General features: G+C 32.7%; 2 protein-coding genes and 1 long non-coding RNA gene across 10 annotated transcripts; all 3 read right to left on the reverse strand.

Annotated features, from left to right (window-relative positions):
• Nucleotides 1-3,739: 3,739 nt before the first annotated feature.
• Nucleotides 3,740-7,230, reverse strand: LOC109187228 (zinc finger BED domain-containing protein DAYSLEEPER-like). 3 transcript variants are annotated; one of them, XM_019337376.1, is made up of 4 exons: nucleotides 7,053-7,230; nucleotides 4,836-6,070; nucleotides 4,076-4,718; nucleotides 3,740-3,993 (listed from the first exon to the last, which is right to left on the reverse strand). In XM_019337376.1, exons 2-4 carry the CDS (start codon nucleotides 5,613-5,615, stop codon nucleotides 3,950-3,952), a joined length of 1,467 nt encoding a protein of 488 aa, XP_019192921.1. In that variant the 5' UTR covers nucleotides 5,616-6,070; nucleotides 7,053-7,230; the 3' UTR covers nucleotides 3,740-3,949. The 3 variants fall into 3 exon arrangements, with proteins under 3 accessions (XP_019192921.1, XP_019192918.1, XP_019192920.1); XM_019337373.1 differs by having other exon boundaries at nucleotides 4,076-6,070; XM_019337375.1 differs by having other exon boundaries at nucleotides 4,076-6,070; nucleotides 7,046-7,230.
• Nucleotides 7,231-7,684: 454 nt separating this feature from the next.
• On the reverse strand, nucleotides 7,685-7,923 carry LOC109187624. The gene is made up of 2 exons (XR_002055290.1): nucleotides 7,868-7,923; nucleotides 7,685-7,737 (listed from the first exon to the last, which is right to left on the reverse strand). It is a non-coding gene; the product is annotated as an uncharacterized LOC109187624 (long non-coding RNA).
• Nucleotides 7,924-11,885: 3,962 nt separating this feature from the next.
• LOC109188287 lies at nucleotides 11,886-18,209 on the reverse strand. 6 transcript variants are annotated; one of them, XM_019338903.1, is made up of 5 exons: nucleotides 17,946-18,209; nucleotides 17,785-17,840; nucleotides 17,102-17,696; nucleotides 12,239-15,189; nucleotides 11,886-12,138 (listed from the first exon to the last, which is right to left on the reverse strand). In XM_019338903.1, the coding sequence occupies exons 2-4, from the start codon at nucleotides 17,814-17,816 to the stop codon at nucleotides 12,241-12,243; spliced, it is 3,576 nt and encodes a 1,191-aa protein (XP_019194448.1). In that variant the 5' UTR covers nucleotides 17,817-17,840; nucleotides 17,946-18,209; the 3' UTR covers nucleotides 11,886-12,138; nucleotides 12,239-12,240. The 6 variants fall into 6 exon arrangements, with proteins under 6 accessions (XP_019194448.1, XP_019194450.1, XP_019194449.1 ...); XM_019338905.1 differs by having other exon boundaries at nucleotides 11,886-12,132; nucleotides 17,785-17,844; XM_019338904.1 differs by having other exon boundaries at nucleotides 11,886-12,135; nucleotides 17,785-17,844.
• Nucleotides 18,210-27,906: the final 9,697 nt, after the last annotated feature.

Raw genomic sequence — 27,906 nt, forward strand, 5'->3', positions numbered from 1 at the left:
TCATAGTTAGTGTTTGGTTGATAACTTTGTAAAACACAACTATGGAATTTTTTTTGAATGCACAACTATGGGATTTGATTACCCCTTCAATTAAAAACTATATTCCCTAATTAAAAAAAATGTACGTCATTCCATCTTGTTGGTAATTAAAATGATTTTTAAGTTTGAATTAGTGCTTTTAGATTTTTGTTTTGATTTTTTTTTTTTGTTCATATTGGATTATTGGTGTTTTGGATATCAGTATATTAGGATCAATTGACTTGAGCTTTTGTTTTTGTATTTTTAAATTATTTTTTCTGATTATAAGGTCATACATAACCAAACATCGATATTGGTAATCATTCGAATTTCACCCTACTACCAAAAATACAAAATACTTTCACCAAAACTTATACGTACCATTACCAAGTATTTTTTGTTTGTTTTTAAAAGGAAAACTCAATACTTTATTAAATCAAGGATCTAATACAAGAAGGCACAAAATCAAACCAAATAGAAGGACCAGTACTAGAACGGGCATCCCTAGCCAAAGCATGGGCAAGCCTATTCACTGATCTAGGAACAAACCGAATAGACACTGAATCAAAGTGTCGTTTTAGATCTCGACAACCACTAATAACGCAGCCCGCAAAAGAATAATCAATGGAAAAACCATTGACCAAATTACATATCACTTGACAATCTGAAAAAAAAATGACCACCTTCTGATAGCAACGTTCTTTGGCCCATGAAAATGCTTCCTTGATTGTAACCATTACCAAGTATTTGATTCTATTCTGATATGGTTACGATTCTGATTCTCATGTGTGCACCAAACACACCCTTACTTTACCATGATAGTTGAACATGTGAATTAATTTTACTTTTACATTTACAACTACAATAATAATTAGGCACTCAACTTTAATTTTAATTTTTTTTTGAAACCCACTTTCATTTTAATTTTAATTTAACCAAACATAATTCATAACCATATAAAAGCTTAGTATTCCAATCAAACACGGATGAAAAATGACACATATCAACCGCCGTATGCTAGAGAATCAAGGATGGAAAAACCAAACATTTTATGAGTCCATCTCCACAATCCTCATATAAAATCAAAATAATTTTGCTTTTTTTTTTTCAAAAAAATAAAGTCAAATTAAATATCGTAAAATACATTATTTATTTAAAAATTTTATAACTTTATACCCATAACATATTATTTGTTACTTGTCCGTCATTGCTTTATTAAATTTTCAAACAAATCATCTACACACACATGATGTGTCGCACACAATATCCTACATTTTCATAATATCCACACGGATTAGTGTGCGTGTGTTTTTTTTTTTTTTTTTTTCATGAATTGCACCCAACTTTGGTTCTCTTTAATTAAGAGCAACGGGCGAGATACGTTAGGAGGTGAAATACTGACAAGGGGGTGCGTGGTATTTATGGCCATTAGGACATTAGGTGCTGCCATTGAATTCTTTGCACCTTTCACCATCAACACATACTTGATGCTACTTCCAACCTTAGACTGAGACATTATATGTTGCGTTTGTGGTCCCATTGTCTTTTTGTTTGTTGGGTGTTGAGGTAAATTCGTAATCACTGCGTGAGGTCTGATGTACACTGGATAAACTATACTCCTTTGTAATAGTAGAAAGACTTTGAGTTACAGGCTCGACTGAGAAAATATCGACAAAAATCAAACTATGATTCTACAGTTTTTTTAACGATTTATTACGATTGTATGTAATTTTGACCTAATATGTATCCTTTAAATTTTAATTTTAACCATTATTACTTCTATTTTTTTTTAGTTTAAAATCGGTACTCTCTTATGTTAATAATATGAAACTATTAATTCTCACTATGATATATTAGAGGGAAAAAACATAATCCTCATTCTGATAAGGAGAGGAGTCCACCTTTTGTTTGTTTGTTTGTTTGTTTTTTTTTTTTTTTGAAGAGATTATTAGGCAGACAAGTTGAGCTCATCACTTGTGTCAGGTATAAATTAAGGTAAGGTACACTTTAATTTGTTGAATAAAGAAAATAGACTTCATTCCTTGACTCAAGTCATGCACTTCTGTTGAATAAAGAACATATAGACTTCATCCCTTGACTCAAGTCATGCACTTCTGTGCATATTTCACGCTGTTCAAATCAATACAATACGATGAAGTTTCTTCTTCATTCAACTTGCATTTTGTGATTTCATAAAACAAAATAATTTTCTTTAAATTTTAAGAAGCTAACATTTTAATAGTCAGTACAATTATACGACATAATTTTGACCACATATTATATTTTTTAAAAGAAAATATAAGTTGGGACAATTCCAACTAAATTAGTTAGGTGATTGATTTAGTAATTACAATGTTTCAAGTTTGATTCCGAATGGGAGTGACCTATTAAGTCTTTTTGGATTGAATTGATCAACTATGGATAACTTAGATTGGTTTACCTCCTTGTGGTGTTTTTTTTTTTTTTAATACTTAAATGAACTCAGTTTCGACAGACTGATCCTAAGCCCTCAGGACCCCACCCCTATAGTTGGTGCAGAAGTAAATCGAGAGTCACGCAGGGGCAGAGCTATAGTGGAAGTAGTGGCGGCAACTGCCTAGTGCACCTAATAGCAAGTAAAGTAAAATGTATTAAAAGTGCAACAAATAATGTACACTGAGCATCAATATTAAGTGCACATACATTACCATTAGTTGCACCAAACGTTATTATTAAGTGCACAAATGTGAAAGACGTTATCATTAGGTGCACCAATATTAAAATATGTAAATTACTTGCACTATTTAGTAATATATTTGCACTTGTAACTGATTTTACTTGCACTTTTTACTTTGCAAACTTATACTAATTACTTGCACTTTTAACACATGTTATTTGCACCAAAGTTCGAGTTATTTATAAAAATGTTACCGCATTAATTTTTAAAATTATATCTGATTCATTAAATCTGGACACGTGGAGAGCTGTGATTGGTTCTTAGTTCGAGCGCGCCTATATATATACACACCGGTTCATAATCAAGTGTAAACTGACCTTAACGTGCGAACATGTGAACTAAATACTTTAGAAATAATACTAAATTAACGCATAGACATTGTCAAAATTGAAATTTATATTTAGCCAAATTGACGGTGAAAACAACAAAATGATAAATAAGAATGCAAGTTGATATGCAAATGAAGAAAGATTCCTTAGCCTAATAATTGTGAATGGTGACCAATACACAATCAGCTGGTAAAAAGAAGCCAAGACTTTGGCATCCATTACTCACATGATTTACCCAACATGGGCACAGCCATGTGGTTGCAGTTTTAGTGAAAAACAGAGCAGAATAAACATTATCCCAAGAACAAGGAGAAATGGGAGAGGGAGGGAGATGATACACAAAATTTTAAGAAATCAATTTAGGAGGATTTACAGATTTAATCCAAACATTAAACTGGCGTATATTGCTTGTGAAAATGGAAAATCCTCTTGAATGGGAATAATACTTTTCCTCATTAAATGCATCAAACAAAGGACGTATGCTCTGGAGTATTGCTGACAATGATTGCATAGAAATAGACACATACCTGATTGTAAAATGCCCGAGTGCTGTTTTGTGGGGTCCATTTACAATATTCAGCATCTTTTGCCCTTACTTTAAACTTCTCATAATTCTGCCAAACTCAATCATTCATTATCCACCAAGATAATGCACAACCACACAAATAAAGATGGATGTAGAAGCAAGACTAGGCAAAACCATACCAAGCATTCCTCAATCCTCATGTTCATGCTTTAGGCCAAAAAGTATTTATACAAAATATATACTTTCCTACTAAATTTGAGGGAGGCAGAGACCTTCACAGAAAAATATGTACACACTTCACAAAAGAATGATGATGCTAGACCAGAAAAGTGCACCAAAGTCTTGCTACTGTTTTTCATCCTAGCTTAATGCAAAAATAGTAGAGCCCGGCCAAGCCTTTGCATCTGTGGTAACAAACAATTATGGTCATCTGCTAGTATCAAATATAAATTGGTAAAAAATAGAAACATTATGTAAGTTGTTAACCTTCAAAATCATTGTGCATCCAATCCTGGGCACACATCAATGCTTGTAGAGTATCTGATCTCAGAGGACTCCTATAACTGTCAACAGCTCTATTCCCTGTGCTGTACATTAGCTCTGGTCCAACCTTTGACATAGGAATTCCTAGAATGTTGCAAGCCATCATAGATAGAATGCAAGCCATCATAGATAGAATGGGATATCTTGGTGCATGAACCTTCCACCAATTCAATATGTTAAAGTCCACAGTCCGGGGGAAAAGAGGTTCTTCCAAGTATTTGTCCAAGTCTGATTGACTCTCTGATGTTTCATGAAGGAAACGGTCAAAGCCTTTCAGCCGATCTCTAGAATCAGTACCAACAAGAGAGCCATCACATGAACCATGAGAAGCTAATGGTGAATAAATGGCATGGCCAGTATATAGTGCTTTCATACAATCTGAAACAGTATCAATGCATTTTTGAGATTTATCACCATATATCTGTGGATAGTAATATTCAACCAATTTCAGCTTGAATCGTGGATCTAAGATGGCTGCAATGGCCAGAGCCAAGCTGCATTTCTTCCAATATTCATCAAATCTGCTTTTCATTTTTAATGCCAATGAATGAATAAAATCATCCGAGTTTTTACACCACTCAATCAACTGTAAATGAATATTGCAGATCTCAGGGAAATAAATATTTGCAGTATTACACTTGTTTCCTCTAAAAATGCTGGAAGCTTCGTGAAATTGCTTTATGAAGGTAGTTAAGGCACTTACCCTGTCCCAGTCTACACCAGAGAGTGATGTTCCAGTGTGAGGGTCATGTTCTTGAAAAATGAGGAATACATCTTTGTACTCTAAAGCAGCATCAAGCATGACGCATGTCGAATTCCACTGATGTGTATTATCAAGACATAAGCATTTCTGGCTATTAATTCCAACAAGTTGAACCATCTCATTGAACTTTTCTTGTGTCGATTGAGAACATTGAACATACCGAATACTTTCCCGAACCTTATGGAGAATCTCACATGATTTCTCTAAAGTATCTTGAACCATCATTTTAATAAGATTTGCTGCACATGGTATATCAAATAGTTGCCCATTGCAAAGAAGAAATCTGTGCTGGCATAGTTGCTCTCTAATTTTCCAGACAATTTTCTCATACATAGAATGATTATCAAATGTCACAGAAAACAACTTTCGGTCAATATCCCAATTTCTTAAACTCGTCATTATAACTTCTGAAAGCATGTCGCCATCTGTCTGAGAAGGATCAACCAGTAAAAAGTTCAGAATCTTCTTCTTCACTTGCCAAGAATCGTCAATGTAATGAGCCGTCAAGCATAAGTATTCAGCATCTCCATTAGCAGTCCATGTATCAGCACTAAGGCCAATCTTACCAGGCAATTTATCCAACTCCTCATATACCTTTTGTCTTTCCTTTAAATAAATTTCCCTACAGTCAGCCTCAACTCCATCAAATGTAGCAATGTCAAACAAAGGTTGAAGATTTCTAACAAACATTCTAAATCCAACATGCTCAACCATAGTCATAGGGTACCCATGTAATATATCATGCGAGCAAGATCAAGCCGACTCTGCCTGTTATCAAAGTTCAAACTTCTACTGTTGATTCCATCTTTCATGGGTCCATGTTCAAGCTTCACAATGCTGAAAGCTTCGGCCTTTCTCTGCTCTTGGTCAAAAGTACAATTTACCGCAGCAAACATTTTATCCTTATTCTTGCCCCTTGTGAGCAACTGACTTGTATCATAGTTTGTTCTACTCCTACATCTAAGTAAATGATTCCTCAAATGTGAAGTACCACTGGTACTAGACCCACTAAGTTTCCTTTCACAGTGCCTACAGATAGCTATAAAAGTATCATCCTTTTTCACTCTATCAAAATCATTCCACACATCAGATTTCAGTCTACTAGACTTGACGATGACTGGCTCATCTGCTATCTCCATTACTTTCCTCATACTGTGAGAAACTATCTGAGATCTCTGTTGAGGAGAACATTAGAAAAACCACGTTATTTTACTATTTTCATTTTCCAGCGGGATGATTAGTAATCATTAATTATGTGAGAAACAATATTTGGAATAAGTAAAAGAAACAGACAAGAATTAAATGCATGCATAAACAGAGAGAGTAGCAAAACCATTGAATTATAGCTGCTATTGCACCCACCAACTAGAATACATTAATTTAATAGCACTACTGCAAACATGCATCAGTCACACACACACACATATCATTTTCTACTTTATCTAACTCAATTACACAAGCAAACTATATTTTCCACAACCACCAAATTTCTTAGGAAATGACATTATTCTCCAAAACCAAAATAATTAAACCACTACCTAGAATCAACAAATGGAAGTCAATGCAATAGTGCTTAAATTTCATAAATGTAGTGTCAATTTCTAAATATATATATCCTACCATCTGAAAAGCAACTAGGTCATTTTTTTATAGACCAAGACCAGATTATGTTGGTAGAATACTATATTCAAGCCATAATCATTTGAGAATTGAGATTACAACATAAAATGAAAAAAAAAAAAAAAAAAAAAAAAAAAAAACAGAATCCGTTTTAAGCTACCCGTCTAAATGCATTTGGACTCAACTATAAATAAGCAAAAATGAAGCCAGGAACCCTCAAATTACAGATTTTAGGTCGAGATAACAGACATGAAATCGTCTGCCCGACCCGGTATCAAATTATGTCCCCAGAAACTCGGGTCTCCACAAATTGGAAACCCGATCCGATAATCGAAACCAACGCAAGTAATAAATAATCAGGTGAAGAAACCAGACTTTAAAAAGAATATATCTGAAATTTTGGAGCGTGAACTTGATCGCGGGGCACATATAACCCTAAAATTATGTTGCGTTCAGTGAATAAAATACGTACATATTCAGTTACAGAACAATTATAAATGCATGCGTGCACAAGGAAAATGAAGGATTACCACTTACTAGTACGAAGAGTGTTCAAGTAATCTGGATTAGGGTTTGTTTCTCAGCGGTTCAAGAATCTGTACTAGAAGCGAGATGGAGAGCTAAGGCATATGTCACGTAGAATTTGGGTAAACGGAGCAAGTTTGGATTGCAAGGCGCGAACCCGGCGGGAGATCGGGAGATCTATGGTCGTAGCTGTCAGCCCACTACCATTTTTTTTTAAATACCATTTTTTATTTTTTGAGTAGAGTTTTTTTGGGTAAATAATAATAATAATAATAATAATAATAATAATAATAATAATAATAATAATAATAATAATAATAATAATAATAATAATAATAATAATAATACATGTATTCTCACTTTATTTTTCTACTTCTTTCAATAAAATCATGACATGTGATAATAATTTTACCTTTAAGGTATACCTGTTTTTTTCAATGGCGCCCAAAAAGGGATACGGATATAAATTAAGGAAGACAGTGATGGAACAATCTCAAAATTTATGAGAAAAAAAAAAACTGGATGAAGAGGAAAAGAATTACGAGAAAAGAGTAGAGGCAGCCGAGCATATGAAACAGTGGCGCGATGAACTCGACGAGAGCGAGCTGTACTGGTTTGGTTTTTTTTTTTTTTTTTTTTTCTTTAAAAAGCAGTAATTGTATTCCACTTGATTTCTTCTTCCTAGGATTAAATAATACTTCAAATAAGAAATAAAGTAATTAATGTGCAGTTGCATACATTAGAGCTCAGCCGTAAATCACGGATCACAGTTTCAAAAACGATTAAGAAAAGAGAAATGAGAGAGAGAGAGAGTCAGAGAGACGAACCTGGTAACAAATCATTTGAAGTCATCGGAGTTCTCGCACAGTCGCACTAGCAAGAGTAGCAGTTAATTTATTTATTTATTTATTTTTTTGAAAACTTACTCTAAAAGCTTTTCAATGGGGAGAGACGGAGAGTAAACTTTTGGATGGGGAGTGCATGGGATTTTTATTATTTTTTTAAGCTACTTTGGAACTATGGAAGCTTTTGGATGAGGCAGAGGGGGGCAAAACAAACATTGTAATATTAATAAAAATAAATTTTGCTTTTGGATGGGATAGAAGGGTGGGGGGGGGAGGTCCCCTGCAATCACAAGGTGGCTCCGCCCCTAGTTTTGTTGGATGAGGAAATTAAAGGAGAAAGAAAGTGTATTCGGTGGAAATTAAAAAGAATAAGGTGGAATAAAGTAGAAATTTAAAATGTATTTTTTGGTAGGAGGAATTGAATTATTGGGAATGAGAATGGAAGAAATTGTATAAAGACTAAAATGTTATTATGTAATAATAATAATAATCAAGAATAATAAAAAAAAAAAGTTGTTTTCTCTATTTTTTTTTCATTAAATTGCAATTCATATGAAGAAAATATAAATTGTAATTCCAGAAAATAAAAGAACTCCAACTAAACACTACAATTTCTGTTATCAAAGAAAAATATTGCAATTACACTCTACCAAACACTCCATTAGTGCTTGTTGAGCCTAAGGCAACAAAAGAATAAGAGGCTTTTGAGGCTTATGTTAGACACTTAAAAAAAAAAAAAAAAAAAAAAAGAAGAAGAAGAAAAAAAGTACAACCTCATATTGTGCCTTCTGTTAGCTTTAGAGCACAACAACGAACGCTCATAGGAAGGTAAGTGGGGTACGAAATTAGGAGTGACAATGAGCCTAGTACCTTGAACGCACCATCGTCGGTAAGGAGGATGAAGCCATACGTTGCTGACCCCAACTCCATCTGCGGGCAGGCCCGCATCCACCGTACCCTGCAAGTGTTCCCGGCCTGTAGAGTATGTTGCTAAGTAGAAAACACACAACATGACTATATCAGTTCACTTCTTCTCAAAACCCAACCACTGCATCATACTCCTCAAGAATTGAAGGACCACTCTCATTCGGTCATAAGCCTTAACTATGTCTAGCTTGAGAGCAGTTACCTTAATCCCACCTTACCTAATTGTTTCCTCCTCAAATATAGTATCCTATATATCTACCTTGGAAGCAATTAAGAAGTTGTATGTGGTCAACCTTCTAGGAATTGAATGATCTCATAAATAATACTTTCCAATAATAGAATAGTTTCATACGGTTGGCCACTATTTTTATCAGAATTTTATAAATTACATTACACACAACGCAATAGGTCTCAAATTAATCATAGCATATACAATTTTTTTAGGAAGACTCTCATTAATGGAAGACTCTCAAATAAATTATAGAGAAACAATACTTTTTATCATTCAACTATATTATTATTATTATTATTATTATTATTATTATTATTATTATTATTATTATTATTATTATTATTATTATTATTATTATTATTACATTTTGTCTCTTAATTATTTACAAATGACTTTATTGTTATTCTTTTAGTTTAACTCTCCTAAAATTAAGGATGAAAAAAATTGAGTTGGAAAAAAAGACGAGGATAAAATCCTTGATCAAAAAGATTAAAAATATTTTACCTCTACCATTTTTTTAAACATGGTACTATACTTGTATAGTTGTATGTAGCTTTCCATTAAAGGAAGTCCAGTTTATGATGAGTTTGTCTTCGAATGAGAAGTGGCATCACGTGAATGGCAACAGGGTTCCGAATACGCCAAATCTCATCATTCCACAATGTCATAAGCCATACCATTTCATATCATGCATGCATGAATGATGTGGATCTCATAATCAATGCTCATGTATGAGTATCCATGCATGCATGCAGTATCTACATTAATCTTCCATCACTTAATGTGCCAGCCATCGACGTTTTGAATTGTGTGTTACTGAAAACGACATTTAAGTTTTTCTTTACTTTCTTCTTTTCCCTTTGGTCCGGCACGCCCAATGAATTATATATATATTTCCATTGCATGCACAATTTTTAATCTCAACTAACCCTACTCCGCTATATTCGGGTTAGTATAAACCTTAGAAGAATGAAAAATATAATCATACACGGTAAATATAATGAATTAAGTATTTCTATATTCACATTTATTAATGCGTCAAAAGTTATATTTAATAGTAAAGACATAATTTTATTACAGTATGTTTTAAATAATAATATATGCTAGAGTGTTAAGGTTTTAGGGTATGAAAGTCAAAAAGGTATTGTATATAATTGAATTTGAAGAATTAATTAATGCATAAATAATTAATTACTCCATACGATTATATATTTAATTAAAAAAAAGTTAGTGGAACCAAAGTGCCTAATGAGATGCAAAAAGTTGTAACAAGTTGAGAGCTTCGGAATAATTAAGGTTTGATGTTGTTATTAAACCAAAGTGGAGGATTGGAGGTGCCCCATGCCCCCACGTGTCTCTAATTATTGCATAAACTTGAGTTAATAATTGTATGATGTCAAGACTTTTGGTAACATCGGGTCAAAGTGCGCAAAGTTCACAGACATCCAGCAATAGAAAATAGTTAAAGATTAAAAAAATACATTGGAAAAGGATTAAATATGCCTTAAATTAGGTTTCTAATTAATTGGAATTAGATAATTTTTTTTTGAAATATAATTAGATAATTTAATTCTTCAATTCAATTCAATATAGTTGATAACTTGTTAAATTGATACAATTAAATTAATTGACCAATAAACTCAAGGTGATAACCTATATAACATTTTTTTAAATACTTGTTGGCTTCTCCACAACAACGAAGGCGGTCATTTCATCTGTCCATATCATGAAGAAGAAGGTCGTTGAACATGGGCTTCTTTGTCATGTTGAATGGAGAAGTCGACCACGATTTTTCCATAAAAAAATTTATTTTTTATTCTTAATTAATTTATTTGAATTAAAACAATTTAAGGGCTTTTTTTTTAATTTTAAATTATTATTTTTATTATTATTATTACTATTATTATTATGGGGTAGATAGTTTGTAGTTTTGTACTGTATTTAATTGGATATTGGATGCACATTTTGTAATTGTAGATTTAGCAATTTATATTCCTATTTTCTTGAAAATTATTTGAATATTATATTTGACCTTTCGGTTGTTATTGAGAACTGATGAAGATTTAAGTATTTTAAGATTAAAATTTTAATATTTGTTGAGAACTGATGAAGATTTAAGTATTTTAAGATTAAAATTTTAATATTTGAATTTCTTTACTTAATATTATGAATTATACAGTACTAGTTTTACTAGCATGAGAAATCCAATTCGTGTAGTATAATTAGTTTTACTAGCATGAGAAATCCAATTTCGTGTAGTGTACTGTTTTGTTCTTCGATTTCTTTTTAATATTTTGTTTACTACTTGTATATATAATATGGTCTAGAACTATAATATGGCTACAGCAGATAAAGAAGTTTGTTGGTACAATTAATATATTTAGTGTTATTTATTATTAACATACTCTTGAGAGGAGTGGAGTACAATAATAATGAACTTTTTGTTTTTGTTTTTTGTTTTTTTTTGTTTTTTTTTTTTTTTGGTTGTTTTTGTTATGATATTAGAATTGTTTTTGAAATAATACAATAATTTTTATTATGTTTTGTATTTTGTTATTTTATGGTAGGTGAGTTTGTATATATTTGTATGTATTTTATTTTGTTTATTTAAATGATATTTATTTATTTTCTATTCTATAATCCAACTAAATACAAGAATATAATTCCTCATATAATCTCATTTTTATTCTCCTTATGAACCAAATAATATAGTAGAATAGTATTCATATTCTATTCCAGACAACATTTTAAGGAAATCTCTTGCTATAGTATACTAGTCCTAGTGGGAAATAACATGCGTCACAGATAATACACTAAATTAAAATTGTAAAGCATGGGAACTAATTCAAACAAGTCATTCACTAATAAAGCACTTATCAGGTTTACAGGAAAAAACAAAAAATTCATAATTTAAGAACAGTGTTTGATCACCCACAATACAGATGCCAGCTACAGCATCATAGTTTCATTCATTCAAACACGCAAAAGTGAAACAAAACACACCTTATCAGACAACTTCCCACCCCTTTTGAGTCCATGTCCGAAGAACAAAAACTCCCGACTTTAGGAAAACCAAAGTGGACCATTCCTGCTGCATATAAAGTTAAGTGTCAACAGGATCTAGAATATAAATATATAAATATATACACACACACATACATATAAAATTCTAAACTGTAAATTTCCAAACTTACATCTAAAACTCGTAAATTGTTATTGGTTTCTCAGATTCTGAACTCCTGTTAGCACTAGCTGTTGCAGCAAAAGAGAGAGTTGAAATCGATGGTTTACAGTTTGGCTGATCTAAATTTTGAGAGGGCTTTAGTATGTGCTTGGTTCCAGGAGTTAGTTTAATGGGTCCTGATCTCATTGCACTATCAACTTTAGAGGACATCAACCCATGAGAATCTGTGGTATCTTTAAGGCTCTCTCTCTTTTCCCACTCAACATTGTTGACTTCTTCACTAGCTGACTCCAATTCAAATGCTTGCATGCTATCCGGCAGACCACCTTCAAAATTATCATGTGCTGTCACCGTACTACTACAATCCCTTTGAGATCCCAAGTTAGGGATTTTCTTTGGAATGACAGAATCATCTGATGCAGCTGCAGACCTTTTCTTGCGTTTTCTGCCCAGACCAAGGCTTGTATAAGAGATTCTTGATTTGATCATCTCTTTGAACTTTATCTTGTGCCCATGTTTATTCTTTGTGGCAGCATTTAGTGTCAACCCAAGCTGGATTTGGTTTGGAGAACATTTAGCCAAAGCAGTAGTAGACAACGCATTCAGCTGAGTTGGATGAGAGGAACTGTTGATTGAAGAGAAATCTTCACGGGCAAGATATACTGAAGATTCAGTTTGGCAAGTAGTCCTTAACATCGAGGAGGGAAGAGAACTTCCATCTGAATTATTATATAATTGATGAAACCCCAATAGTACACCCCTTTTTGGAGCATCTGGCAACCTGGGGACCATGCAATTAGAATAGCTCTCTGACCTGGTTGGTTTGGGATGCCCTCTGCAATCTGGATGCAAGAAAGGAAAGTTGAATGCTGATTTGGTAGCATGAGACAGCTTCTCCATGTTTTCCGGTCCAGCAGAGATTGGAGTCAAAATTTGACTGGAATTGCAATTGTTGAATGTTATGACAGGAATGTGAGAGCTAACTCTGGGAGATTCATGTCCATATATAAAGGGCTCCTTGAAGACAAATTGACGGTTATATGCTGCAGATGAAGCTGATGAAGGATCACTAGTACACAATTCAGGATAATAGCTCTGTCTGAGAGAGCATATCCTACTCTGGTGCATTACATCAATTTGGTGGTTAAAGTGAGCAAGATGAACCCTATGCTCAGGCACTACCTGATTGACAACTTCTAAAGAACATGAAGCAGGTCCTTTCAGTTTTCCTAACACTGCATGTACATCAAATTCTCCTTGATTGCGACTTTTGATATTCGAATTGTCAAGGGCACCACCATTAGCAGGAAAATGCTCAGCAATGATCTGCTTATCAGTCCAAAATTTTGCATCCTCAAGTCCTTGCAAGTCTCTCCTATCCACTTTAAACTCTTTACCCATCAGACGCATTGTTGACTGAGGGACATGCTGTGGGAAATAGTTGGAATTTCCATGTTGCTGAATCTTTGCACTTTCAAACTGTTTCAGAAGATGATTATCTTTCTTCATTTTGAGGTCAAAGGCATCCTTATCTGACTCCACTGAAATCATAAGATTGTTTTCCTTCAGGTGACCCAAATTGATGCTTGCTCTTCCAGCATCTTGATATTCATAAATACCCAACCTAGAAGGGAGAGGACAATTAGGACTACTTCTCATAGAATCCTTGACATTTGCATAATTTAACTGGTCTCTCTTCTGGGATACTCTCTCATTCCAACTTCTGAGATCTGTGTTCTTCATAGCTAAGCTTGTGGAGGAACTCACATTGCTCCCATTTCCACTAGACTTGATCAATTCCCCATGAGAATTTAGGGGCAACCTAACATACTCTTCACAAGTGTTCTTGTCTCCACACACAGTCACTCTTTGCTTCCAATCAGGAGTTGAACAGATTGTATGCATCAATTCCTGAGATGGGGAAGGAGAGAATGGCAGATAATGCATTGCATGGCCACTGAAGTTCTCATTAGTGGTATGTGAGAGACCCATAGGCATCCTGCTCAAATTTTCATTGAAACTAGTCAAATAAGACAGTGAAGGTCGGTGAAATGCTTGGACACAATCCATGGAGCAGACTGCTGTAATTCTGGGGACTGGATCCATTAGATGACCAATCAATCTCTTCGTGGCACTGGAAGAATTTGTTAATTGTGGAATAGCTTGGTTATTTTTTCTGTTCCTATATGCCTCTTGAGACATAGAGAGAAACCCAGGATTGCAAGTGTAGAGTGGATCATTTGGCTGTACCCCATAGCCTCTTTCAAATGAATGCAAACTGTCACTGCTTTCTGCATCTTGACCTACAACCACACATCTGTCAAATGAGCAATTTTTACTATAAGTTTTACATCCTTGGAAACTAGATGTGCCAGCAACATCAGACATGACAGACAACTGTTTTTTTTCTACCGGTTGAACAGTTATCTCATTTCCTGCATCGTTTGGAGCCATTCCGTTAACTCCTCCCACCTCCATAACTGATAAAGCTTTAACTCCTTCAGTGAAGGGAACTTTTATGGAAGGAGAAGCAACTTCAGCATTTAAATTGAAAAAGTTGTGAAAGTCTGAACACCTAATGGGAGCAGAATTTTTTCTCATTGATCCCGTGTCATCCTTGCCTGAGAAGGTGACATGCTTATTTGCCTGAGCATTCCCACTCAAATTTGCCTGGTTAGGATTCCTCAAAAAGTAGTTTGGTGGACTGTCCTCTGGAGATAGTTTGGTATTATTCTTGAGGATGCCACGGACTGGTATCACTGCCTTTGGATGGTGTGCAGTCAACTTGGAAGTAGTCATTGTCTTTGTCTGCTTTTGTGCAGGTGGACGTTTCATTCTAGGTTTCTTCTTGTGGGTTGGAATATCTTCTGAGATATCCTTTTGGAGCTCCTTAGGCATTGAAGATCTTGATCTTGGAAAAGGATTAGGTGGAGGTTGTTCTCCATGCTTCTTAAGTTTCTCCTGAAAGATAATCAAATATGGAAATGTTTTAGATAACCCTAACAACCTACAGAAGCTTTAGATAGAGAAAAGCATTATACATGTGGGATTGCTAATATCGTAATCAGATTAAGGGTTCACAACAAAGCTTTGTTTCAACATCAAACAGTTCTATCACTAACAAAACTAGAAGGGGCAAGAAGACTTAGAACTATTGTTTCTACTGAAAATAAATCAACCACAATTACATTTAGATCATTCCAATTTCCCATTTACAAATTTTACCAACCAATGATGCTGAGGGATTCCAAAAGATTTTACCTTCTTGTATTATACTAAATATATGAACAATACTTGGTCTATTAGTTAAGATCATATGCTGCGCCTATGAAACAAATGGTAGTGTGTTTGGATATTGATATGTTTGCCACCTCATGGGCATGAGATGGAGTCCATTAACTAGAACCTTCAATATAATATAGATAGCCTTCTGTAGCAGAAATGTTTTATTTGACATAACTACATGCCTACATGGTAGAGCAGTTTACTTGATCACCTGATTAAAACTTATAAAGAACAGCCCAAATAGAAACTAGGATGGGTCAGGCAGTTCACTTACAACAATCCATTCTTGATGAGGTAGAATAGGATTTCATAATAATTCAAGGTATTAGCTACTAATCACCCTTCTTGATTAGTCTCTTGCTCAAAGTTGTATATCAGTATATGACTTTACAACCGTTTGCACTCAATCATCCAAATGGAAAATGTTGTAAGGAACTATGTCATATTGGAGTCCAACATAAAATGTCATTCACATAGTTGTTGGAACACTTTAAGTTATATTCTCAATCATCGAAGCCAGTGAAGAATTAATTGTTATATATAGCCAGTAAGATATAGAATGCATGTAAAACTCCATGAACCCAAAGGATGGTACTTCACCTAATTGTTATATTAATATCTTTCATCTTCATAGTGATTTCATTAAAATTAAAGCGCATATACGAGTAATTAAGAAATAGAATTGATTGCGAAACTCCATGAACCCATAGTACGCCATGCATGTCTCCAAGTTGTTACTGTAATTGTTTAAGGATGAAATAAATATCAGAAAACAAGCTATGCCATCAAAATGATTCAAATTGAAACACTAAGAAGTTCAATTAACTAGCTATACAACTCCCCAAACTAATTACTCCAAAGATTTCTCTGACAACCTATCCAGCAATCTTAACAAATTAAACAATATTACATTTCTGTCTCTATTGTAAAGTATGGCAACCTGATCAACATATTAAGTTCCCCTAACTGTCATGAAAAGGACCTCTCTCCAAGATAACATCCTCTAAAATCTGTGGAAGTAACACACCACAACTTATTGAATACACAGCTATACCAATGACAATTAATTTCCAACCTCATAAAAGCCCTCTCCCTCACTGCTTGTTTCCAACCATATGTACTGTACATCCTTAGAACCACATCTCTTCCTTCATCAACCACCTGCTCAAATCCTCATGAAGATGAGTTCTCTCATTTTGCTTATTTTTATTTCTCATCTTACTGAACCTATTCCCATAGCTCCCCAAAAAAAAAGTACATAAAATAGAACAAGCAATAGCTTCCCTCTTTAAAGGCAAGCAGCCTTTAGCCAGCTTTTTCAGCAGTAAATTTGAGCACAAAGTGCTTAAAGGAAACAACACTACTGTGATAGTCCAAAGTTACTGAACCACAAATCATGTATCCAACAACTCAGAATCCACATAACTGTAGACACCACTATTATTTTATGCAGAAAATATCAAACCAACTTCACAATTCATCAAGAAATTAGCTAGTACTTTAATGTTCCAATCGACAATTCATCGTAACAAGTTCATTAAAATCAAGCTCGACAATATAAATAAGTTCATTGAAAGAAGTCTCGTACCTTAACTCCAATTAGTAGATGTAGATCCACGCAATTATTTACTTTCTTCTTCTTCTTGGCCGTCTCCTTCTTATCCTTATTGGTGATCATGTTCTTCCCCATATTCAGCTTCATAAGAGTCACCTTCTTCTTCTTTTTCGTCTTTGTCTTCGCACTGTTCGCCTTGCTTTTAGAATTAAGCAAGGATTCGCGAAGAACTGCAAGCTTTAGATTAGAAACTTCATCGACTTCTTGCACACTATCATCATCATCGCTATTGTTTCCGTCCATATAATCATCACTTTCAACTCTCTCCACTTGCGGCGCCACTGCGAAGATCTCAACAATAGACCTTTTCTTCGGAGCCTTGGCCTTCCCTTTCCCAGCCCTTGCCACCTCAATTTCCGCATCTATATCTTCTTCGACTTCTTCCACAAGCTTGCTGTGCTCATTTCCTCTACAGGAACGGACCGATTTGAGCTCATCAAACCACCACCGGAATTTCTTAACTGCAATCGGAGGAAGCCTAGCTCTCATGTCCTCCTCCTCCCTCGTCTCCTCATCTAACGGCCAGCATTTCACCACGTCCACACTCCTCATCCGCGAAACATACTCTCTAAACAGTCACCAAACCACAATTATACACACACAGATCAAAGCAAACAAACAAAAGAACAAAACTCAAATAAAGTATACAAACTCACCTGATCGCAAAACCCTCCATAGCCACGGCCATCACTCCCCCTAAACGAAACAAACTCTATCCACAATCATCCATATACACATATATCTATATATGTCAATTAGGCAGCACATAATGGAGTTGTAGTGAGATAAAGCGATAGAAAAGCGAGGAGTCTAGTACCTGTCTTATTCCTGTCGCTGTAGCTAGCTGGCTAGAGAGAGAAAGCAATTGCTTCCACACAAATACTCAACAAAACTAGCTAAGAAGCCATCAACACGACTCAAAATTTACAGCTAGCAGTTACATACCGCACGCAGTCAACCATGAATGTAGAGAGAGAAAGCGAGATTGAAGGTTAGGGATTTCGGAGGTGGAAGAAGAAGAAGAATGAAGGAGGGTGAGACTTTAGTGAGAGGAAGTAAGAGAGAGAGAGAAGTGGGGGAACGGTTGCTTTATGCGTGTTGGGTGATGTGTTTTTTTTTTTTTTTTTTTTTTAATTTCCCGCTCGAAAGGTGTGGGAGTGGAAGGTAGTGAGTGTGTGTGTCAATCCAAATCCCATTTTCAGCTATGACTATTTATGACTGAAAGCGACCTATGAGAAAGTAAAGAATAATTTTATTTTAAAAAAGATTATATGCTTTTTTTATTTCCCTTAACAGGATTACGGAGTATTTTATTAAGTCTACAATATTATACTGGGGTTCTTTTGTTTGATGTGGTGTCCTGTTGTGGCTATGTACAACGGAAAAAAGAGGGTTTCCACTTTCCATACCCAACTTACACTTAAAAAATTTGTTGGTTTAATCTTTCTACTTTTAAAGTCTATTTATATATCGTCACCTTGTTAGTGGAATACAAGTAGTGTTAATGGATGCAACTAATAAAATCATTTTTATGGTGTGTTTGGTTTGCGCATGAAAATCAAATACTTGAAAATTGTATGAGTTTTGGTGAAAGTATTTTGCATGTTTGGTAGTATGATGGAATTGAAATAATTACTAATATTGATGTTCGGTTATGAATGACCCTATAATGGGAATAAAAGTTTAAATAAGATAGAGGAGCTATTAAATACATCAAATTAAAAAATTGATTTAATCCATGAATAATTAACAAACGAAGTAAAATATCAAGTACCTTGTATTTAAATGACACCTCTATGGTTCCCTTTAAAGGAGGGTCACAGGATTGAACTCCAGTGTTGGAGTATTGACTCTTAGCTTTACGGGGCAGCGGAAACAAGATTTGAACAATTAAAGTGAGGGTTTATGTTGACTGTTGAGTTTAGAAGAGTTCATCAGCTTCAATTCACACTATACTCTTACTAGACATAAACTTTTCTACGGCTGGAGAGCGGTTCAACCACAGTTATTTCAAATCGCTTTCCAAATATCAATTCAAGTTGTGAATTGAACAATCGTTAGCTCAACTGCTCAACACAACCTAAATTAATATTAAAAAAAAGTTAACCATTTTTAAAGAATATAAAAATTAAGGGTGAGTCTCCTATGAAATTGTCTAATAGATCATTTTTGCATGCGACGGATCGAATTTAGATATAAATGTAATATTTATGATGAAAACTGTAATACTAATAAGAAATAAATTGATTTCTTTAAAATAAATAAATTGATTGCTACTTCTGAAGAAAAATGCTATACTTTTGATTAAAAAAAAAGTATAATATTTTTAAATCATTGTAATATTTAAGGGTTGAAAAATTACTTATGAAAAAAAAAGTATAATACTAATCAATAATTAATTAATTACTCCGTAAAGTGTAATACTTACTATGATACTTTTACCAGGCTGCTTCAAACTCAACACGGACGGGATGCATAAAGCCAACTCTGGCATGGCTAGTGCAGGTGGGCTGCTTCGTGACCACAATGGCTCATGGGTTGTGGGTTTTATGTCACCAAGATTGGGTACACCAGTAGTTTCATGGCGGAGCTCAGGGGCTTGAGGGATGGGCTTTGTCTGGTTAAAAGCCAAGGTCTGAGCAGAATTATTTTTGAGTCTAATTCTGAAGCAATGATCAACGATCAAGTGTGAGAGCGACGCCAAACCCGAGGCAAAGACCTTGATTCTTGATTATATTGCACGCATATTTTGATTCAAATTGAGAAATGAGACTTCATTCACAGCCTTTGGGAAGGTAACCAGTGTACTGATTTCCTATTCAACTTGGGACAGAACAATGATTGGGGTACTCAGATTCTTGAAGATCTCTTTAAGGGCGTCCTTAGCATTCTGGATCGCGACGCTAAAGGAGTAGCCACTAGGCGTTTCTATTAATCTATTGGGCCCTCGGTCCCTCTATTGCACCATAAAAAAATATATTAAAAAAAAAACTTAACCCCCATTACAAATAAAGATCATAAGAGATTTGTCAAAAACTAATCACTCTTGCAGTGCACATATAAGCAAAAAATACATTACAAAAAAAATGTGTGCAAGTAATTGAGAACTGAGACAAAGATTTGGTTTTGGAGGGTGAATGTGCCCCACGCGCCCGACGAGGCTCCTAATTTCACGCTCTATGTACTATAGGTCTACTCTCAGTACTTTTCTTTACCTTGTTATACAGTCTGGCCCTTCTGCTATAAATAATTACTGCATATTTAATTTGGACTGTTAAAAGTTAGGGTTGAGTAGAGTGTTGCAGGGAATTTTAAAGAATTTTGATCAAAATATAGGGGCTCAAGTCGCAATGTCGAGAAATTTCAAGGTGTTGAAATATATTTACCCGATATGGCCTACCTTCACTTGTTTTGACATCAATGACAACTGAACTTCAAATATTCCATCTATAGTTATAACACTAAATTATAACATGCATTGACGTAATAATGTTAGAGTTAATCAACATTTTGATCCCTCAATTAATTTCTAAATGTCAATGTAGTCTCTAATTTTTAATTTTAACAAATTTAATTTTTGAATTATTTAAAATTTTGTCAATTAAACTATTTCAGAGATCCAAATGGTATTCACATTTTTAAAATTTCATCAATTTGGTTCATGAAATGGTTTAATTGACGAAATTTTAAACAATTCGAAGATCAAACTGGTTGAAATTGAAAACTATGAACTACATTGACAGTTATGAAACAATTGAGTGACTAAAATGTTGATTTCCTCGTAATGTTATTATAATTTAATACTAGATTTCTAGTATGTGGTTGAGGGTAATAGGAAGTACTATACTTTGAAGAAGAGGGAACAAAAAATAAATTAAATAAGCTTAAACTACTAAATTTCAAGAATCTTATTCAAGAATAAATATTATAATAATGACTAATGTGTTAATAGCCTTTCAAACTTGAGTTAAAAGGGATAGCATGACAAACTAGTCAAATTTTGATGTCATGTGAGCAGAGGCCATGAGAACAAGAATTTAGTTTTGTGTTGTCGGTTTTTCGATCTTTCCAAATGTACTAAAATTAATAATTTCAAGGAAAGTTTTATAAAAAAATTAATCTTGTTATTAGTAATTATATGGCTTCACCGCTTCACTCATCAAAATTTAAAATTTAATATGCTCCATTCTTTATTTTGACTTTTTAATAAAATTATTTACTTCTATAATTTTTAACTAATGATTTATTCACACATTATTTAATTCGAACATATTACTTTGGTCATAGATACTTATCTATATTTTGCGTGTCTGGTAAAGATAAAACAATGTTAAAATATTTGAGGTAGTTAAACACAATTAGTAAATTATAATTCCTATGCACAGTAATTGCTAATCAAGATGATTCTGCTTTATTTATAATGTTAGCATGGATTATTTAAAAGTGTAATAATTATTCATAATTCAAAATGGGTTGTATTTAATTCATTCTAAGTGTTAATAATAGTTTTTATAAGGGAAAATTACAATTTTAGTTATTAAATATAACTAAGTTAAGGTAATGTTTTAAGTCTTTGATGTGTGATAATAAGAAGGTACATTTTGATTAAAATATGGTGATGGTACAATTTTGGTTAATATTCAAGTTAAATATTATTATTATTATTATTATTATTATTATTATTATTATTATTAGTGGATTTAAGTTAGCAGAAACATTAATAATAATAATAATAATAATAATAATAATAATAATAATAATAATAATAATAATAATAATAATAATAATAATTGAATGAAACATAAATGATGAAGCTAGTTAGCACATCAATTCTTAACTCATGGCCTGTATCTTTTGTCGTCTTCACATACAAGCACCAGGCTAGAATTGTAAATTAAAAGTGGTTCCAAATTAGATTCTTTACGCTAGTTGTCTATTGGTTTAATATATTTACAATTTAGGTTTTACACAAAATAGACATTAAATTTGGATAGTGTACACAAAGCCCTCTGTAGTCTGTACTATTGCGTAAGGGATATTCCGAAAATCTTATACCAAATTTGACAATTCAATGACTAAATTATTATCTGATATCAAACTAGCTAATTAAAATGGCAAAAATAAAATAAAATTTAAACTATATATAGTAATACCTTAATTTCATGATTTAAGTAGATCGGAATGTGGTTATTAAATATCGAAACTCTACAAGTGAATTATATTGATTGACTTTAACCCTAATTATATTAGTACAACATTTATCCATGCAACATTACCTTAATTAATTTTAATATTGGATAATATTTACTTTTTGTGTAATATCTCCAAAACCACACCAAAAGAGTAAATCACATTAGAATGTGACCAGCTTGCCAGGAGGGTATCGCGTGCCTAATTTTTATGGCCTCTTTTATGGCATATGTAAACATCATATTAACAAATAGATAATGTGCCTACTATTATAAATAGAAAAAAGCAATATGTACACTATTTTTTTAACAATGTAAAACGTTTTAAAGAATTTCTTACTTTGTTAAAGAAATAAGATCAAACTTTAGAAAAAAAAATGTCAAATAGCCCACTGAACTTTTACACATTGTGCAATTGAACCATCAAACAAAAAAGTGTGCAATTGAACCATGCATTAAAAATTTAAAAATTATGTAAATAGCATTTTTTTACAAATTACTTTAAAATTTTCATTAAATATGATATCATAATGTCAAATTTTATATATATATATATATATATATATATATATATATATATATATATATATATATATATATATAATCATTATAATTCTTATTTTTAAAAATTAAAAGAATTTATATAAAAAAAATTATAAGAAGGTGGAGGCAGCCTCTGCCCTTGTCTTGGACGAGAATGGAGGCAGCCATAGCTGCCCCCTCCTTCATCCGACCTAGACGAAGAAGGGAGCTGCCATGACTGCCTCCCCTTCGTCCAAATTAAACGAAGAGGTTACTCCCTCCTTCATCCATATCAGACGAAGGAAGGGACAACCATGACTGCTTCCACTGGCTATGACTGCTCCCTCCTTCATCTAGATCGGACGAATGAAGGGATAACCATGGCTGCCTCCACCGACTATGGTTGCTCCCTCCTTCATCCAGATCGGACGAAGGAAAGGGCAACCATGGCTGCCTCCCCCCTTCATCCACAGTAGAAGAAGGTGGAAGCAGTCATGGTTTCCTCCACTTTCTTTTGAAATTAAAAAAAAAAAAAAAACAAAAAAATTATTTTAATAGTCCAATTGCACAGTACACTTTTTTTGTTCAATGATTCAATTGCACATTGTGTAAAAGTTCAGTGGTCTATTTGAAACTTTTTCTTAAAATTTATAATTAAATGTAAATTATGTAATTATAAATTTTCTCTAATTTCATTTTTCTTTTGGTGAAATAATTCAATTCGTGTTGTATTCCAATATAATGGATAGGTTGATGCTTTCTAGAAATGTTTACAAAAATAAAGAATGAAAAAGACATCAGTGGCAATGGTTAGACCTAAAAAGTAAAAGAAAGTTACTGTTCATAGGAACCAAAAGATGGTGTCCCTTCAAACAGGGAGAGTGCTGAAAAGGAAAACAAATAATAATAATTGTAATTTTTAGAATAAAAATATCTTCACATGTATTGATTTTGATTTTATGAAGAAAAACAATAAAAATTATTATATCCCTTCAAATATGTACATTTCTTGATTTCATTATATTAAAAATAATAAAACTTATTTTTATTTTTTATTTAACATCAATCAAATTATGTTAAATTTACAAAAAACTAAAAATAAAAATAAAAATATATACTATATTACTACAGAGAAAAATATACCATTTTTTGTGAGTAGTAGGAACTAGCTAGGAATTGAAGTTGTTAATAATAATAATAATAATAATAATAATAAGTCTCAATCAAAGTTATATCTTTAATTTATGTCCATGTTTGTAGTGCTAATCATTTTGTATATTACACTTTTAGATGTGTACTATATAATTCTTTAGACAAAAATATTCTATACCGTTATAACTTTCGTTTTCTTTTTCATTATTATTACCATACACATGCATCCACTATATATTTTCTTATATTCTTTAATGATAATAATATTTGTAAACATTATATATTAGATTAATATAATAAATAAATTTGACTTCATATAGATTTTAATTAGTAAAAAAATATAAATATTGGACATATATTTGTGCGCATTGCAAAATAATAATAATAATAATAATAATAATAATAATAATAATAAAAAAGAAGGTCATCGAAGAACGTGTAAAATATTATGCGTACAGTGAAGTAATGACTGTGACCACTGGGTTTTATCCCTCTTTAATTACCATACATCATCGCATACGTGTACTCCATTCTTTAACATGTTCCCCCTCCAATTATATATGCCACTGCCTTACTTATTTATGATGATTGAACAATACTCCTGAACTGAGAAGCTCTTTAATAAAATATTATACGACTATAAATTTTTTAATATTAAAAATTATATTTTTTATTACTATAAATAAAAATAAAAATATTTTTTTTTTGTATTTTATTTACAAAAATATCATTAATATTTTTTTTTATAACAATAGAAATGTAATATTTTATTTTATTTTGTAATTCATACATGGGGAACTCTAAAAAACAAAACTATAAAACGCCAACGCTAAAAGAAGTGATGAAGTAGATAGAACATGATTTTCGTACAAACAAATTATTAGTTTAGTTCTTACTAACACCATTGCAATTAAGCATATTGTACCGGGTCTTCATAGTATGGTCTATCTCAAAACTTCATCATACAATAAATTTCTTAGGAGTGGGGACTCTCAATTTTCTTTTTAACATTATATATTGTTTTTTTTTTCACAAAAAATTGTGTCATATAGATATTATAAACATATTGATTGTTAGAAATCGATATTAGTTGTAGTATATTTGTAATTTCTTTTACAAGTTATGTAATTAGATAAACATGCACCACTTTATCTTTTTAAAATCTACATTTTTATAATTGATAATTGACATTATGGAACTTCGCAAATATAATATGATAATGTCACATTTTTATATTAATAAGTAATAACTATTAAATATTGCGCATTGTGTGATAGAATAAATGTCTAATGAGAATAAAAAAAATTTGTAAATATATTAAAGGAATAAAAGAAAATAGAAACGTATAGAGTAATAATCAATATATACATCAAACAAAAAAAAAATGTAAGATTTAAATAAAATTATATTTATATAAAGAAGTAAACATAAAATAAAAGTTATTAGATTAAATGGTGTTATTAAGAACTTATTAGATTAGAATAGAAAGGAAAAATAATAAAGGTAAAATTAAAAAGAATGTGTAAGGGATCATTGAATTAGAGTTTCTCTAATTCTCTCTCGCCTCTAGCTTTTCAGTGCTCTAATTTTTACACGGTCGCCGCCTCCGTGAAGTAAGTGGAGATGGCGTCTGATCGTCTTCCCCTGCTGCCATCTCTACCGCAGACAACGTTCGTCGTCATTGTCTTCTCTACCTTCAATGTCTTCTCTTCCATTTTCCGCCCGCCACCAGTTACGCCTGGCCCCTTCATCTCCACTACTACCGGTCGTTACTCTTTTATTTTCGCACTATTGTTTTCCTTTGCTTTGTTTTACTGGTTTACTTTTGTTTGTAGTTTCTGTGTTTTTCCTCTCATTGTTTTGACGAGTTTCTTCCTCTCGTTTATTTGGCGAGTTCTTTTCCATAAAGTATGAAACGATAAAACTGGTTATGGCGTATGTGAATCTCATCCTGGGTGACAAACATGACAATGAAAAAGAGACTCCTCTGAACTATGATATGCAGTTCAACCCGATAGAGATATTGTCAATGGATAGAAGAATTGAAATAGATACTTAGATGGTGCGCAAGACTACTCAACCAGAGTCAGTGTTGAGTACGTTTGACAAGATCATTAAAGAAGCTTTAAGTTCTTCCAAATAATTCAGCTTCAAATTTGTGAAACAGTTTGCGAATCAAGTTTTCCCTAGCATTACTAAGAAAGTTATTTCTTTGTCTGGCTGTAAGGAATGTTTGACCATTCCATCGATCTTTATTGTAAACGCTTGAACATATAATCTTACCATCATTAACTTTATATAAATTTTATAACTAAAATGGCCACTTGAGCAAAACATCTAAGGTACTAATTTTATACCTCTACTTAGGAATTGTATTGTTCATACACTGCACCATTGAGTATTTACATTCAATACGAAAAACACAAGAATTATATTTAACAACTTCTTAAAATGACAACCAAGTAAAAATAAATATCCATTCCTGCCGGCTGCCGAACTCTAATAGAAAATATCAAAACAAATATACCCTACATGAATTTAGTTACGATAGAGTTGGTTATTAAGAGCATTATTTAAAACTAAAACTTGCGAAATATGCATCAACTAACCTCTAAATATTTATATTAACACCCATAACAAAGCTAAGTCAAATTGAATCCATTCCAACTACAAGTCTAAACTTATAGTTCGATTGCACATTTTATATTTATATATCATATATGATCAACAATTTATATATACTTCTATTTTTTTAGTCATGGTTAGGATTTGAAGTCGGAGGATCGGATTTTGAAAGCTTTTCATAAGCCTCTCCAGAATACTCTCGGCTCTGATCTGGTCTACAAACTCCACAAATCATTACATGCAATAGGGATATGATAATACGAACTTACCAGTGAAATTAAAGTAAATCATGCTTTCTAAATTCATCGCCATAGACATATATATGTTGATTGATGGGTTATGCTTAATTAGGTGACAGCACCATAATTACGTACTGTTACGTACAACTGCCAGATCAGAGGAAGCTCCGGTTAAGATATTTTTAGGGAAGCAGCTGTAGAGAATATTATAATTTTGAGAATGATTTTATTACTTCTTAACTCATATATATATATATATATATATATATATATATATATATATATATATATATATATATATATATATATATATATATATATATATATATATATATATATATATATAGACTTGCACTCGGGTGCGAACAGCTCGCCCAGGCGCGAAATATAAATGGATTCTGTTCGTCCACGTGTCCAGATCTAATGGATGGGAAACATTGATTTTTTTTAAAAAACACGGTGACATTTTCGTAAATAATTGAACATCGAAGTGCAAGTAAAATGTATTACAAGTGCATGTAAAATGTATTATAGGTGCAAGTAAAAATTTACACTGAGCATCAATACTTAGTTGCACTTATAGTTCTAAGTAGTTGCACCTATAGTTCTAAGTAGTTGCACACATAGGTATAAGTAGTTGCATCTAGGTGTATGAATGTTTGCGAGTGGTTTTCAGGAGTATTACTACCCGCTGAACTCAGATCAATGAATGTTAACAAGGCAAAATTACATGCACTCATAGGTGAAAGTAGTTGCATCTATAGTTATAAGTAGTTGCACCTATAGTTATAAATAGTTGCACATATAGTTATAAGCACACCCAGGTGCATGAATGGTTGTGGAAAGTGAATGCTAACAAGACAAAATTACATGCACTTATAGGTGAAAGTAGGTGCACTTGTAAGTGATTTTACTTGCACTTCGATGTTCAATTATTTACGAAAATGTCACCGCGTTTTTTTTTTAAGTTATTAGATCTGGACACGTGTCGCGTCTTGATTCGTTCGCATTTCCTTCCTGGGCACTTATTCGCACCTGAGTGCGTCCCTAT

The sequence above is a fragment of the Ipomoea nil genome, unplaced genomic scaffold (genome assembly GCF_001879475.1).
Source record: "Ipomoea nil cultivar Tokyo-kokei standard unplaced genomic scaffold, Asagao_1.1 scaffold1421, whole genome shotgun sequence".
Lineage (NCBI taxonomy): Eukaryota > Viridiplantae > Streptophyta > Magnoliopsida > Solanales > Convolvulaceae > Ipomoea > Ipomoea nil.

Coding starts and splice junctions, on each gene's coding strand:
- LOC109187228 (XM_019337373.1), bottom strand. CDS start 5,615: ATGACTATGGTTGAGCATGTTGGATTTAGAATGTTTGTTAGAAATCTT. Junction 3,994..4,075: donor GATGCACAATGATTTTGAAG/GTTAACAACTTA, acceptor TTGTTACCACAG/ATGCAAAGGCTTGGCCGGGC.
- LOC109188287 (XM_019338903.1), bottom strand. CDS start 17,816: ATGGCCGTGGCTATGGAGGGTTTTGCGATCAG. Junction 17,697..17,784: donor ATGGAGGGTTTTGCGATCAG/GTGAGTTTGTAT, acceptor GTGACTGTTTAG/AGAGTATGTTTCGCGGATGA. Junction 15,190..17,101: donor ATCTACTAATTGGAGTTAAG/GTACGAGACTTC, acceptor ATTATCTTTCAG/GAGAAACTTAAGAAGCATGG.